The 14,142-nt window shown below is 28.9% G+C and overlaps 3 protein-coding genes across 3 annotated transcripts; all 3 read right to left on the bottom strand.

Annotated features, from left to right (window-relative positions):
• Positions 1-1,468: 1,468 nt before the first annotated feature.
• Positions 1,469-6,361, bottom strand: LOC113796463 (uncharacterized). Its single transcript, XM_075821484.1, has 12 exons — positions 5,903-6,361; positions 5,722-5,817; positions 5,452-5,552; positions 5,327-5,393; positions 5,231-5,256; positions 4,657-5,137; positions 4,082-4,598; positions 3,844-4,010; positions 3,675-3,766; positions 3,401-3,603; positions 2,241-3,330; positions 1,469-2,175 (listed from the first exon to the last, which is right to left on the bottom strand). Exons 1-12 carry the CDS (start codon positions 6,004-6,006, stop codon positions 1,880-1,882), a joined length of 3,240 nt encoding a protein of 1,079 aa, XP_075677599.1. The 5' UTR covers positions 6,007-6,361; the 3' UTR covers positions 1,469-1,879.
• Positions 6,362-8,092: 1,731 nt separating this feature from the next.
• On the bottom strand, positions 8,093-10,234 carry Rnf11 (Ring finger protein 11). The gene is made up of 3 exons (XM_027346780.2): positions 9,185-10,234; positions 8,940-9,097; positions 8,093-8,872 (listed from the first exon to the last, which is right to left on the bottom strand). The coding sequence occupies exons 1-3, from the start codon at positions 9,455-9,457 to the stop codon at positions 8,701-8,703; spliced, it is 603 nt and encodes a 200-aa protein (XP_027202581.2). The 5' UTR covers positions 9,458-10,234; the 3' UTR covers positions 8,093-8,700.
• A 247-nt stretch (positions 10,235-10,481) lies between these two features.
• On the bottom strand, positions 10,482-13,646 carry LOC113796479 (exostosin-1a-like). The gene is made up of 7 exons (XM_027346769.2): positions 12,682-13,646; positions 12,191-12,617; positions 11,860-12,117; positions 11,236-11,797; positions 11,012-11,172; positions 10,853-10,944; positions 10,482-10,781 (listed from the first exon to the last, which is right to left on the bottom strand). The coding sequence occupies exons 1-7, from the start codon at positions 13,280-13,282 to the stop codon at positions 10,525-10,527; spliced, it is 2,358 nt and encodes a 785-aa protein (XP_027202570.2). The 5' UTR covers positions 13,283-13,646; the 3' UTR covers positions 10,482-10,524.
• Between the last annotated feature and the right edge of the window lie 496 nt (positions 13,647-14,142).

Raw genomic sequence — 14,142 nt, 5'->3', positions numbered from 1 at the left:
ATCGACCAAAGATGGTTAGATAAAGAATGTTGTTTACCTTTTTTTTATTCCAACCACTTGATGATTTCAATTTTTCTTTGTTTGTTTGTTTTTTATTTAAAGAAGACAGGTTCTTAACCCACCTACACCTACACACACACAAGCATAATTTATACAAAATTGTTCTTTTTTTTAATATTTCAATCGGATGTTTAAACAAACAAACAAACAAACAAGCAAATATCTTAAATATGTAATCACACTATTTGTTCATCTATTTCATCGATGAAACTACGGATTCGATACTGATTTTGATTCGCATTTTTTTTCAAAAAGAAATCAAAGATCTATAGAAGAAGAAGAAAAAGAAAATGACTTACATTTAAAAAACAACTTTCAAGTTTTCTGGTTGAATAATTTGAATGGTGTGGAATATGGAAATTTTTTTTCAATGGCCAATAATGATGATCAGTTGAATTTCACATTAAGAAGATGATAATTTCGTTTACTTGTTGTTTGGTCATTTTTCAAAGACAAAGTTCAACAACAAAAAAATGAATGACAAAAACGATTTTCTTTCATTATTCCATGCTTATGATGAATTTGTCCATGCTAAGACAAAAAAAAATGGGTGCTTTTTTTATGCTGTTGTCATCATTCGCCGTTGTTGATGATGATGAGGTGAGCCGTATACGAAGCAAAAAACAAACGACAAAAGACAATGACACTGTGACGATAATGGTCGTGATAATTACGAACCCAACTTTTGAAGCAAAAAAAAAAATCAGGTTCTCATTGTTTTTTTTTTTGGCAAAGAAAAAGATGATAATGATAATGATGATGAGAAATGATGAGATTCTAAGAAGTTATCATCATTATAATAACTTATAAATTATATAACAAAAACAACCAACCAACTGAAAAAAAAATGGTGGCATTGGTCAATTTAGGTGGTGGTGGTGGTGGTGGTGGTGATGGTGATGACTAATCACAACAAAAATAACGAAACGAAAAAAAAACTTGAATTTATTCTCACATTCGAGACCGATGTCGATGTTGCTCATCCAAAAGAGAAAAGGTAAAAATCATCCCCCCACAATAAATCAAGCAAGCTTTTTTTTTACCTGGAGTAGATTATAACGATTATCAATGAAGAGCGCGGCAGGTAAAAAAAAAAAATATTCATTCGCTGTCTGCAATTCGAACTTTAACGAACAAAAAAACGTAGTGGCCATAGGTAAGAGGGTGAATATTAATAGAATATTCATCATAGTGGTCAAGAACTATGTTGAAAAGGGATGGAGTCAGATTATTCGAATAGTTTACTTTTATTCTGTGTTTTTTTTCCATAGAGAAGTAGTAGCATTATCGAATGATAAATACCATTTTCGTATTCTTTATAGTAGTAGTTATATTTTGTGTTTTGTAGATGTTTTTGTTGTAGTGGCAGTTGATATTTGAAATCTCAAATAATCAAAAGGTAAAAATCTTTTGATAAAAGAATAAGGTTTTTATTTAATTTTTAAAAAAATCGATAGAAAAAAATAGAATCATTGTGCATATCATATGTTGATGCAAAGAAATATCACAGGTGATAATTAATTAATAAAAAAAAAAATTCCAGAATAATAAATGTCGACTGAATAAAAAAAATTGTTTGACGAAAAAAATAAAATCAATATAAAATCTTAAAGATGGAAGATTGAATTAAATGCATACAAAAGTTGATTAGAAAATTTTTAGAAAAATTTACACGAAAAAAACAAAATGAATGCATTTTCAATGAAATAAAATTAGTTTATAGACACGCGATGGTGATGATGATTATGGAAATTGATCGACATTTTTGATTGATAGATTTGGATTGTCTTTTTGCAAATGTCCCAAGAAATTCTCATGATCAATGATTGTCCAATTTTTTATTTGCCATTTTAATGGCATCAATATCATCATCATCATCATTATCATTATTATCAATCAATTCACTACTTTTAATAAGATTCTGATATTGATGAATAGTTGGTTGATTTGATTGTAATTGTCGTTGTGATGATATTGGTGGTAATGGTTGATTTAAAATTGATGGTAATGTTGTTTTTGTTGCTGCTGTCGATGATAATGAACGTGGAACATCATAATCATCTGGACATGTCGTTGTCATCATCGACGTACTACCAGTTTGTTGAAGAAAATTTACTAAAAAAACGTAAATGAAACCATCAAAATAAGTAAAACCAAAAAACAAAAGGGTAAAAACTTACAATTATCAATGGGCCGCTGGTCATTATTTGTCAATGATTTTATCTGATTCATTTCATCAATTGTATGATATAAATTACTTATTTTATCCGATAATTTTGATTTTTCTTCATCAATTGTATGATATACATTATTATTCGGAACTTCATAATGATTCGATGATGAACCAATACCAAAAGTCGTTGATGGCAACGATGGTTTTTCAAAATCATTAAATTTTGAATTTTGAATCAAATTAATATTTTTACCACCAAAACCATTATTGATATGTGTACAATTATTTAATAAACCTGATGAAGATGTTGTCATTGATGATGATGCTGCTGCGGCTGCTGCTGTTGTTGATGTTGATGAATAAACAGGATTATCAAAATGTCTTGGTTCCATCGATGAATGATGATTAAAATATTGAACATAATATGATAAATCTTTGATATTCAATCGTTTACGATAATAAATGAAAAACATTGTCGTTGCAAATATGGCCATTACAAACAATAATAACCAAAAACCAATTGATGAACCGGTAGATATTTCTTCGATTTGTTGTGCACTTGCAATCGTAATAAACATTTCACAATTTTTACCTGTAAATCCTAATTTACAAGTACAACCAATAACCGGATCACAAACATAATTTCCTAATGGACATTCACATGATAATAAACAATTTGTACCATAAAAACCATCTGGACAAATTTCTGAACATAATGTTCCCATATAACCATCTTTACAAAAACAAACACCATCCGTTGCACGACATGTTGCACCATTTTGACATTTACAATGTTGTCGACATTCTAAACCATATGTATCTTCATCACATTTTTTCGTACAAGTTGATCCTTGCCAACCAGGATAACAAATACATTTTCCTGTTTCATGATCACATTGTCCACCAATTGTTGAACAATCACATTTTTTTCGACATTCATGACCAAATGTTCCTTCTTGACAAGTTTTTTCACAAAAAAATCCACTATAACCAGGTAAACATAAACATGATCCATTCACTGGATTACATGTTTGATTTGAATGCATACATAATGGACAATCTTGTACACAGTTTCGGCCAAATGATCCACTTTGACACTGAATTTTTTTTTGAAAACAAAAAACATTGAGGATTATCACCCAAGAAATGTAACCATCACAAACAAACCTTTTGATTACAATGATTACCATATCGACCAAGTGGACAAAAACAATTATCACCATCATTATAATCACAGGATAATTTTCGTTCATCATCATTATCATCACAATGGCAATTTTGTTGACAATTTTCACCATATTTTCCTGTAGGACATTGAATTTTATGTTCACATTTTTGACCTTCATATCCAGGATGACAAATACATTCACCTATATTTACATTAATAAATCAAAACAAATTAATCAATGTTTTTTTTTATGCTAAATCACATTATACTAACCAGTTATATGATTACAAATTTTTGTATGTTCCTGATTACAATCACATTCATATTTACAATTTAAACCAAATGAACCACTGGCACATTTATGGCTACATAGAAACGAAAATAGAAAATAGAACGAACGAATTAATCGATTATTGATCAAATTATTGATGGATTTGTTTACCTGCAATCAATTCCAGTATAACCAGGTAAACATGTACATGTACCATTAACAGGATTACAAGCACCATTATTTTGACAACGACAATCATTTGAACATTTTTCACCAAATTTTTGTGGTGGACATGGTCGATTACATTTTAGACCTGAAAATCCGGCCGGACAATCACACTATTTTCACAAAACGAAGAAATATTTCAAAAATTTTATCAGAATTTCAAATCAGAAAGAAAATCACGTACCTGACCATTTTCTGGATTACAACGAACATTACCAAAACAGATACATTTCTGTGCACAACCAATACCATACGTACCGGCAAAACATTGTTTTAAACATTTTTCACCAGTCCAACCAGCATTACAAATACAATCACCAGTTATATGATGACAAAGACCATTTTCACAATCACAAATACGTTTACAATCATCACCATAATATGGTGGTGAACATTGTTTATAACAATAATCTTTAAAACCAGGTTTACATTTACATGAACCATCAAATGGATCACAACGAATCGTGTTGTTACTATGACATTGACATTGTTTATTACAACCATCATCTAGTCCATATTTTCCTAATGGACATTCACGATCAGCACAAGTAGGTCCAGTATAACCTTTTGAACATATACAAGTTCCATTTATACGATCACATTTTGCATCATTTTCACAATTACAAGTAAAAAGACAATTCGGACCATATTTATTATCTGGACATTCAATTTCACATTTTTTCCCAGTAAAACCAGCCGAACTATTAAGAAAAGAAATTAAAAATTAAATCAAAACATTAAAAAATCAAAAATTTTTACCATTGACATTCACCGGTAACCGGATGACAAACACCACCATTAAAACATTCACATTCATTTAAACAATTTGAACCCCAACGATTTTTCAATGAACAAGATTCTTTACAAAATTCACCTGACCAACCAGATGGACAAATACATTCACCATTAATATGATTACAAGTTGCATTATTTTGACAATGACAAATATTTTGACAATCCGGACCATGTTTTCCTTCCGGACATTTTCGATCACAAAGTGCACCACTAAATCCTGGATAACATTTACATTGGCCAGTTTTTTGATCACAATCACCTTGTTCACATTGACATAATTGTATACAATTATGACCAAAATGACCATGAGGACATGGTTGATTACAATTTTTTCCAAACCATCCTTCAGAACAAATACATTCACCAGTTACTGGATCACAATTTGCACCATTTATACATTCACATTTTTTTTCACAATTTGTACCAAAATGAAGATTTGGACAAGCTTTTGTTTGGTGGAATCAAAAAAACAAAACAAAAAAGAAAAAAATCAAATTTCAAATTTCAAAACAACAGAAAACAAAAACTCGAAACTTACTTTTATTACAACTATTTCCACCCCAACTAAATCAAAAAGAAAAGAAAATCGAATCATTATCAAAATCGAACGAAAAGGAAAGAAAATCTGATTTACCCTGGTTCACATTGACAAATATCTGGTTTGATACATTTTCCATGGATACATTGTTCTTTACAGATGGCTAGGGAAGAAGAGACAAGAGAATTATCAGATCAAAATCAATCAACAGTAAAACTTACGTAAACAACGATTATCAACTTCATAAAAACCATCACAACAATGTTCAATGATTTGTGAATCATTACGAAATTTTGTTATTGTTTCCATACGATAAACGACTCTATTTCAAAAAAGACAGAAAATTCTCAGAAATTAAAACAAAAATCAATCGGAAATCAACAACGAAAACAACAAAAATCAATCGAAAAATTACATAAAAGTTCAATGATTTTGTTTTGTTGTTTGCTTGGAAATCAGATAAAAAACAAAACAAAACAAAAACAACATACTTTAATTTTGGACATCTAGGCGGTATCTGTAAACACCAACCAACTGTACGTATTTCTTGTGGTTTTGGAATTTGAACCTCATATTTAATTGGTTTTCTATAGGAAAAAAAAATTAGCCAAAAAACAAGAGATTAAAATGTCAAAATCAGAATCTGTTTTCTCTTGCACAAAAAAAACCTACGTTTCTTTTGTTGTACAAATATTTGGACCTTCTAATTTTCCAAATGTTGATTCAAACGGAAGGATCAGAATGAAAATAATGAATATATCAAACACTGAAGACATTTTGGATGGATTTTTCGTTTTCTGGAACTGAAAAAATTTTCCAGAAAAAAATAGGATGCTAATTGACGACGAGAGAAAGAATAACACTTGGTAAAAATCAAAAACAAATTCACAAAGTTCACTTGATAAAATCAAAAAAATCAGAAGAAAAAAATTAAAAACGACCAATTTTTTGTGCGTGCGTTTGATATGAAAAATATTTATCAAATGTATCGATTACATTCGAATATTATGATCAAAGAAAAAAAAATGAATCATCGTTCGATATCGAACGTTTTGTTTGTTGTTCGATTATGATTGTTTGATCCTTTTTCTGAATGACTGTAGCCAAAATGAATGTTTGATATTTCGATGATAATGATGATAATGATGGGGATGATGAGCAAATCAGAAAAAATCACAATTCGTTTTGTGCGTTTTTTGTTGTTGTTGTCGAAATTTTCGGGGTTAGTTGGCCGTTACAAATGGTACACCATGAATGAATGAATGAATGAATTATCAACGACGACGATGATCGATAAATTATGATCATTCAATGAGGACGGAGATGATAAACTTAATCAAATTTAATTACCACCATTATCATTATTGTTATTGAAGTGAAGATTTTTTTTTTCTCGTTGCATCACAAAAAGTAAATCACCATCGCTAATAAAATGTCAATAATTTTCTCGTTTTCACCATAACCACTCTGCAAACAAACAGCCAGAAAATATGGATGTGATTGCATTAATGTTTTTCTTTTTGTTGTTGTTGGCTACATCAATTTCTAACTGTAATCATTTTTTTGTTCGAAAAAATCATTTTTGTTTAAATCGAATTGATAGTTTTGAACCCCACGTCATTATCCGTCCGATAGCATTTTGTTTTCGAATGTTTTTTTTTGTTGTTTTTCCCATAAAATTTTGTTGACAAAATTTTTTTCTCTCTTCCAGAATGCTTCTACCACTACTGCCACTACTTTGATGGGCTGTGTCCATTTCATTGGAAATTGGTGAACCAATCAAAATAAAGATATCTTCCACTACTACAAACGACAACATATGGCCATTTAAAAAAAAAACATTCGAAAACAAATGTTTTGGGTACACAAAAATTTTCTTTCGATTCGAACGATAATTCTTGAAGATTTTTTCTTTGAAGATTTTCTTTTGAATGAAATATGATGATAATAACCCTGACTGACTGAATGAATGGATGAATGAATGAATACTTACATTCGGTTGTTGATGTTTGTCACAGAAAGAAAGAAAGTTGAAAGATCAATATACGATGAATAGAGAGAGAGAGAGAGAAAGAGAAATTGAAAGAAAAACATCCGGGATGGTTACAAGTTAATTATGTAATATGATGATGAGTATAGAAAAAAAGAAACTTCTTTTTGCTTTTTTTGTTGCTTATTTTACAACTAACACCATTCATCAATCAACTTTGTTTGTTTGTTTTGTTTCGATTGAATCCTTAATCTCATTTTTGCTCAAAAAAAAAAAACATTATCAATTTCTCGATTACAACAACAACAATTATCACCAAAAAATATGGTAGATAACAAATGAAGAAATGAAAAATAATCTTTTGATACTTTTAGGATTAATCAATCAGCTTAATAATCATTCAACAAATAAATAAAATGATTGTAGCAAATTCTCGAGAAAAAACATTTTTTTTTGCTACATTTTTGTTACCATTTTCTGGATCACCTATTCAACCAAATGACAAAACAGAAAAAAAATTTTCTGATGAAAATCAATAATGCGTAGTAGTTAGCTACTTTTTACTGGCTATAGCAAGTAATTTAGTTAATCAGAAAAACAAAACAAAAATGAAAAAATTTACCTTGAATTTTTTCTTCTTCTTCATTGATTTAGTCATAGGAAAAATATTTTCGCAGTGAAAAATTCATTTCATTTCATTTTCTTATTAAAAACAAGGGATTTATTTTTTTCAATCAACTCTTTCCTCTTTTTTCTCATTCGTTTTACATTAAAAAAAACAACATTTAAAAAACAAACAACAACAACAACAAATTCTTGCCATTTTTTTTTTTTGAAAATCAAAATTGATCAATATCATCATGTTGTTTTCGTTTGTTTTTTTTGTAGGGAGGGTAGGCGGGGGTTAATAATTTTAGTCTTATTATTATTTCGGAATTACAAATTTTTAGAAAACAGAAATCTGCAGATTTTTTTTTGTAGTTGTAATTGCGTAAGTGTTAATGGTGTGTGTGTTTTTGTCAATTCATGTCAGAATTTATCCTGTTGAAAATTGTAACTTAAAAAAATGATGATGATGATGAATGAAAGAGAATTCATGAAAAAAAAATTCATAGCGACTAGAATTTGATGTAGAATAATTTTTTTGTTTTGTTTCTTCGCTGAATTTGTTGTTGTTGTTGTTGTTGTTGATGATTTGGATGATGCGATGACGATGAAGAACTGATTGATGTAAAATTTCCTTCTCTCATTTCGGCAAATGATGTAATTTGAAAATATAAATTCTATATGGATGAATGAATGACGAATGATGAATGATAACGTTGAAAATTGATTGCTAAATTAATTAATTAATGATGATAATGATGATTTACAAAAGAATTATCGAATAGGAATCTCTCTTTTATCATGATTCGAAAACATTATTTTAGATATTTTGTTTTTGCCAACGACAATCACCCAATTTCGTTCCCAAAAAAAATCAATCAGTCTGATAAGCAGATAATAATGCTGCATCAACCGGTTCCATACATGATGGACATGTTAATGAACGCATTAACCAATCATCAATACATTTTGTATGATAAATATGCATACAAGGTAAAAAACGTATTGGATCATCGATTAAAAATTCAATCATACATATCACACATCTTTTGAAAGAAAAGAAAAAACAATTCGTTAATTACCGATCATATATTTTAGCGAAAACAAACTTACTCTCGATTTTTTTTACAACCATCATATGATCCAGTTGGTAAATGTTGTATTAGACCGATTCTTTGTGCAATTTTTATCTGTTCTTCTTCGGTTAATTGATTTACTTGTCGACTAACATTTGGTGATGGATAAAATAATAATGTTCCCGGATTATTTTCCTATATTTTTTCGAAAACAACAAAAAAAACACCGAAAAACACGTCAATCAAAAAAAGTTCAAAGGGTTAATGACATTAGTTTTTTACCTGTTGTTGTTGTGGATGATGTGTACTACCAATCAGAATAGCATTAACAATATTACGTGTTGCGGTTGTTGTTGTTGAACTACCTGCATCCGAATCCAAGGCAAAATGTGTCTGTGCATAATTCTGTTGTTGTTGATGTTGTTGTGTTTGATTAAATATATTGGCCACTGATAATGATTGATGATCGGATGATTCACGTTGTGCTGTTGGTGCACTATCACGTAATAATGATATATCATCATGTGATGATACTGTTTTAAGACAATTGCCCATTGTGTATATTGTAATTATTATTGAAAAATAAAAGAATGATTTTTGTTGTTTTTGAAATGTTCAAAGTGTGAAAAACACAATTGAAACCAAAAGTCAAGTCAAGCAATAATAATCAAGTATTTTTTTTTTTTTGTTTCAAGAATTTTCGAATTAAAAAACAAAACGAACAGAAAAAAACTAACTCGATTCGAATTCGAACATAAATTAAGAATTCGAATGTTTTGCTGTTGTTGACTGGTTTTGTTGTTGGTGCTTGAACAGAAAAAACAGAAAAAAAGATGATAAAATATAACCAATGAAGACGAATACTGAATTCAAACTAAACCAGGAAAATAACACAAATTTTTATACGAATTTTCTTTTTTATCACAAAAAATTATTAAACGAATCGAATGACTTGTTCAGAATCAGAATCGTATCATTTCTTTTTTTTTCATGTTTAAAATGAAATGGCAAGCCAAATTCTTCCCAGAAATTAAACTTATGTTAGTAAAAATTGTCAAGAATATTCACTTTTGGTCAAAACATCACATCACATCACATTACACACATATATCAAAGTTTTTGAATCAAAAAAAGATTTTGATTATTCATAATTCTTCAACATCTTTCGTGACGATGATTATCATTTATTCCATTGTTTGTTTGTTTATTTGTTTGTTGATGACGATTTTCATCACCATCTTCTTCTTCAATCATCACCATCAATACGCATTCAATTTTCTTTGTTGAAACACAGAAAACATCGAACAAAATGCTGCATGACAACAAACGAACGAAAACAACAAACAAAAACAAAGAGAGAGAAAAAACATATATCCAGCGATTGTAGCGACACACAACGACGACGACAACAATAAATTTTGATGCTCAGCTGCTTTGACGCAGTCTCATTTTTTTTCTCTTTTTGAAATGATTTTTTTTTTGAAAAATTTAAAGAAAAAAAATGAATTTTAATAATGAAAATTTGATAAAATCGAAAACAAAAACAGAACAAAATGAGAATGAGAATGATAAATATCACATTTAAAAAATGAAAAAAGATTCGTTTTTAGCAATTCAAAAATTCAGGCAACCATTTCTAATTTACGATATTTTTTACGCATTGAACTAACATCATCTTTATATAATAATGGTTCAAAACGTATTTTAGATTTCATCAATGGTATATAGCCAAATAATTTGATTAATTTTTGAAAACAAGATTTTCGATCAATCCATGCCATCCATGAATCAAACAATGTATTACCAATACCAGATATGGTTTTTTTTCTTTGCGTTACTTTTAATGGACTTTCACGGATTATATGGCTGATTAGGAAATCTAATGGGGTAATCAAAGAAAAAAACACAAAATCAAAAATCAATGAATAACAAAACAAAAATTAAACTTACTAAATGCTAACCCAGAACATTCTTCATCCAAATTTAATGTACCATTTAGATTTTTTGAATAAATATGTTCATAATAAAGATAATTATAATACCTGTGTTGTTAGGTGAAACAAGGTGTTAATAGAATTCAAAAAAGAAAACAGAACATCATTAACATACTTATGATAGATAACAGCATCGAATAGAATTATTGAATATTGATTTGTCCATTTCGAAGTATAGGTCCATTGATTTTTAACATTATCAAAATAATGATCACGTACACTGAAACCGATTAAACGTTCGGAAAATGATTCCCAAACAAGATAGGCAAAATCAATCTGGGAAAGAGAAATTTGGGAAATTAATTTCAGAAGTGAATTTCAAATCAGTCAAAAACTTACCTCTTCAGTGATAAGATTACTTTCAGGATCAAAATGAAAAATGGCATCGGTTTTGATTGCCGAATGATTAAAACAGCAAATAAAACGATTATTATTATGTTTCATTTCATCATTAGTCGTCGTCGTTGATGATGATATTTCAATCAATATCAATGATGGATGTATCGATTGTAAATGTAATAATTGTTTAAATACATCGGTTGTTTTCAATGACCATAATATAATAATTTTTCTTACAAATTTTGATGATAATAAACTTACACGTAGAAATTTATTTAGTTGAAAATATGATATAACTCTTGAAACAGTAATTATGGCTGTAAAACCTTGTTGTTGTTGTTGTTGTTCAACAATCGATATACCATATTTTGGAAATGCATCAATCATATTCATATTATAACGTTGATCAATCCATAATGGTGTTAGTGGGGATTTATTTGCAACATTCCAAAGGAATGATTCACGACACCAATGTATATTGATACGATCTTCAATTATTGATATTGTTGTCATTAAGATTCGACCGATTGATGAAAAATAATTATTGTACAAGAATATTCCTCTGCAAAAGAAAACAAAATTTTTAGTTTAAAAAAACCTAAAATACAAATACAAACTACATACTGTAATCGCATTGATTCAATTTCAAAACGTGATAATGAACGTATTTGATCGGGAATCTGAAATACTAAACGTTCATCAGCCATAACAATAGCTGATGGCCAATCAATAATTTCATTGAATGGTAATACCCATGAATTACTTAATACAATTGGTATACAACCAAAACTTAATGCTTCCAGAAAACGATATGATCCTAATCGTCGTCCTCTTGGTACTAAACAAAATGTTGAATTTTTCATTAATGTTTGATAATTGTGTCTAGTGAAAAACAACAGAACAAACAGTGATAATAATGATAATAACCGTTAAAGAAAACAAATCAAAACCATACCTATCATATTCAGCATTATCCTGATCACAACGTTCATCAACAAATTCTTTCCATTTTTTACCATGTTTACATGTTGTATAAATAAGAATATCTTTTCCATTATGTAAATGATATAATGAATTTCTTGTTTCACCACCAATACCATATGTATAACGTTTTCCTTTAAAAACCATTAAATATTTTGTTGATTTTATCATATCGGCATTAACGGTTTCAACGTTTTTATCCAGGCCACCATTATTATTGTTATTATTTTGTTTGAAATGATTATTATTGGGATGATTTAATTGTTGTGGGCCACGATCCGGATGATTTTCCATAAACAATGGAAATGATATATCAAAACCAGGGCGATAATTTTCATATGACATTGATGCTTTTATCAATATTGAATATTTTGGATATTCAATTCCGGAAAAATCCAATTCTAAATGAACGAAAACAAAATTCTTAGAAAAACCAAAAAAAAAAAAATAACCAAAAATATTTACCATTATAATCAGGCCATGAACCTGAATAAAGATTAAACATTAAATGATTACGACCATCATTCATCAATTTCATTGTAGATGAATAATTTGGATTTTTATTAAAATTATATGAACGACGATCACGATCTAATGTATCGAAATTCGATATGAATAAACAGGCTTTTTTCGGATCCGGTTCATAATATTTTGATTGCCGAATGAATGCAACAATTTTACGAAATATAATGCTTGTATGTTCCACTAGATTATTATCCAATGGATAAATATAGATACGTAAATCTTTACCATGTGGACATTGATTAAAATCAAAACATTCCGAATCCATTCGACAATTTAGACCAGTATGGTCATCATCCTCGTCGTCATCGTCATTATCATTCGCTTCAAATCGTTGTTTAGATTGAAAAATCTTTTCCATTTGATAGAAACTTTTTCTCGTTGCTGATATGGTAATATTCTTGATAATTGTTGATTTGCGATTATTATTTTGTTGTTTGAAACAATATCCATTTTGATCATTCAATAATAATATTAAACGATATAAAATATATACAAAAAATAATGTAAATAAAAGACAAATATAACGTTTTATGGCTTTCATTGACTAGCGTTTTTTGAATTTTGAATTTTTGAAAAATTCAATTTGAAAAGAATTGAAAAACTTCTAGAATAATTTCAGAATTTTATCTATTCATGATATGGGCAGGCAGTATATGTATATGTGGTGGATGATGAGGCTGATAAACATTTAAATTAATTAAAAGAAAGAATTTTCAGAATTTCAGAATTTCATTTTTTACGAAAAGAAAAAAATGTAAACACGAAATTGACAACATGCAGAACTCTCTCTTTTTTCTCTCTCTCTCTCTCTCTCTCTCTCTCTGTGTGGATCTCACTCTTTGCAACATTATCCAAACATTATCCAATATGGACTTGCATGGTCCGTCTCGGGTGTATATAGACAGAATTTTTTTTTCTACGGGGGATAATGAAGAAGATCCAGAAAGTAGCAGAATTGATCCAAAAATTGTGCGCAAACTCAAATGGAAATTCGAATAAAGATTCTTTTTTTTTGGGGGAAATTCAAATTTTTCAACAAAAAAAAAATTCCCGCCAAAATTTGAATTTTTTTTTTTTAAATCCCTTTTTAAATCCTGTGTCTTTTGTTTTTGAAATAAAACACTTTGTATCATCATCATCGAAATGAATTCTAGAAAAAAAAATTTACATATTTTCATTGTGTGTGTGTGTGATATGAAAGAAAATAATCGACTATTCCAAAAAATGCAATTAAAATTTTGCATCTTTTCGGACGTATCGAATAACCGTTTAAAAAGTATGTCTGTGTTTCTGTGTCTGTGTGTTGTGCATCATTAAATTCAAGTGCATAGTATTATTAACATTACCGTAATTCCTATACTCTTTTTTTCGGGCCAAAAACAACGAAGAAAGATTGTATAG

This window comes from Dermatophagoides pteronyssinus, unplaced genomic scaffold, assembly GCF_027571235.1.
Source record: "Dermatophagoides pteronyssinus isolate colony J.1.1.1.1 unplaced genomic scaffold, Derpt_VIB-CSIC_2022.12 sq0011, whole genome shotgun sequence".
In the NCBI taxonomy this organism is placed as follows: domain Eukaryota; kingdom Metazoa; phylum Arthropoda; class Arachnida; order Sarcoptiformes; family Pyroglyphidae; genus Dermatophagoides; species Dermatophagoides pteronyssinus.
The sequence above is the reverse complement of the archived record's forward strand: the minus strand, read 5'-3'. Positions and strand labels throughout refer to the sequence as shown.

What these genes read in the sequence shown, in the direction of transcription:
- LOC113796463 (XM_075821484.1), bottom strand. Translation starts at nt 6,006, where the DNA reads ATGTCTTCAGTGTTTGATATATTCATTATTTTCATTCTGATCCTTCCG. An exon ending in GTTACCGGTGAATGTCAATG is followed by an intron (nt 4,599 to 4,656) that starts GTAAAAATTTTT and finishes TTTTCTTAATAG; the next exon opens with TTCGGCTGGTTTTACTGGGA. An exon ending in TATACTGGAATTGATTGCAG is followed by an intron (nt 3,767 to 3,843) that starts GTAAACAAATCC and finishes GTTTCTATGTAG; the next exon opens with CCATAAATGTGCCAGTGGTT.
- Rnf11 (XM_027346780.2), bottom strand. Translation starts at nt 9,457, where the DNA reads ATGGGCAATTGTCTTAAAACAGTATCATCACATGATGATATATCATTA. An exon ending in ATCATCCACAACAACAACAG is followed by an intron (nt 9,098 to 9,184) that starts GTAAAAAACTAA and finishes GAAAAAATATAG; the next exon opens with GAAAATAATCCGGGAACATT. An exon ending in GGTTGTAAAAAAAATCGAGA is followed by an intron (nt 8,873 to 8,939) that starts GTAAGTTTGTTT and finishes TTCTTTCAAAAG; the next exon opens with ATGTGTGATATGTATGATTG.
- LOC113796479 (XM_027346769.2), bottom strand. Translation starts at nt 13,282, where the DNA reads ATGAAAGCCATAAAACGTTATATTTGTCTTTTATTTACATTATTTTTT. An exon ending in TTCATGGCCTGATTATAATG is followed by an intron (nt 12,618 to 12,681) that starts GTAAATATTTTT and finishes TCGTTCATTTAG; the next exon opens with AATTGGATTTTTCCGGAATT. An exon ending in ATGTTCTGGGTTAGCATTTA is followed by an intron (nt 10,782 to 10,852) that starts GTAAGTTTAATT and finishes TTACCCCATTAG; the next exon opens with ATTTCCTAATCAGCCATATA.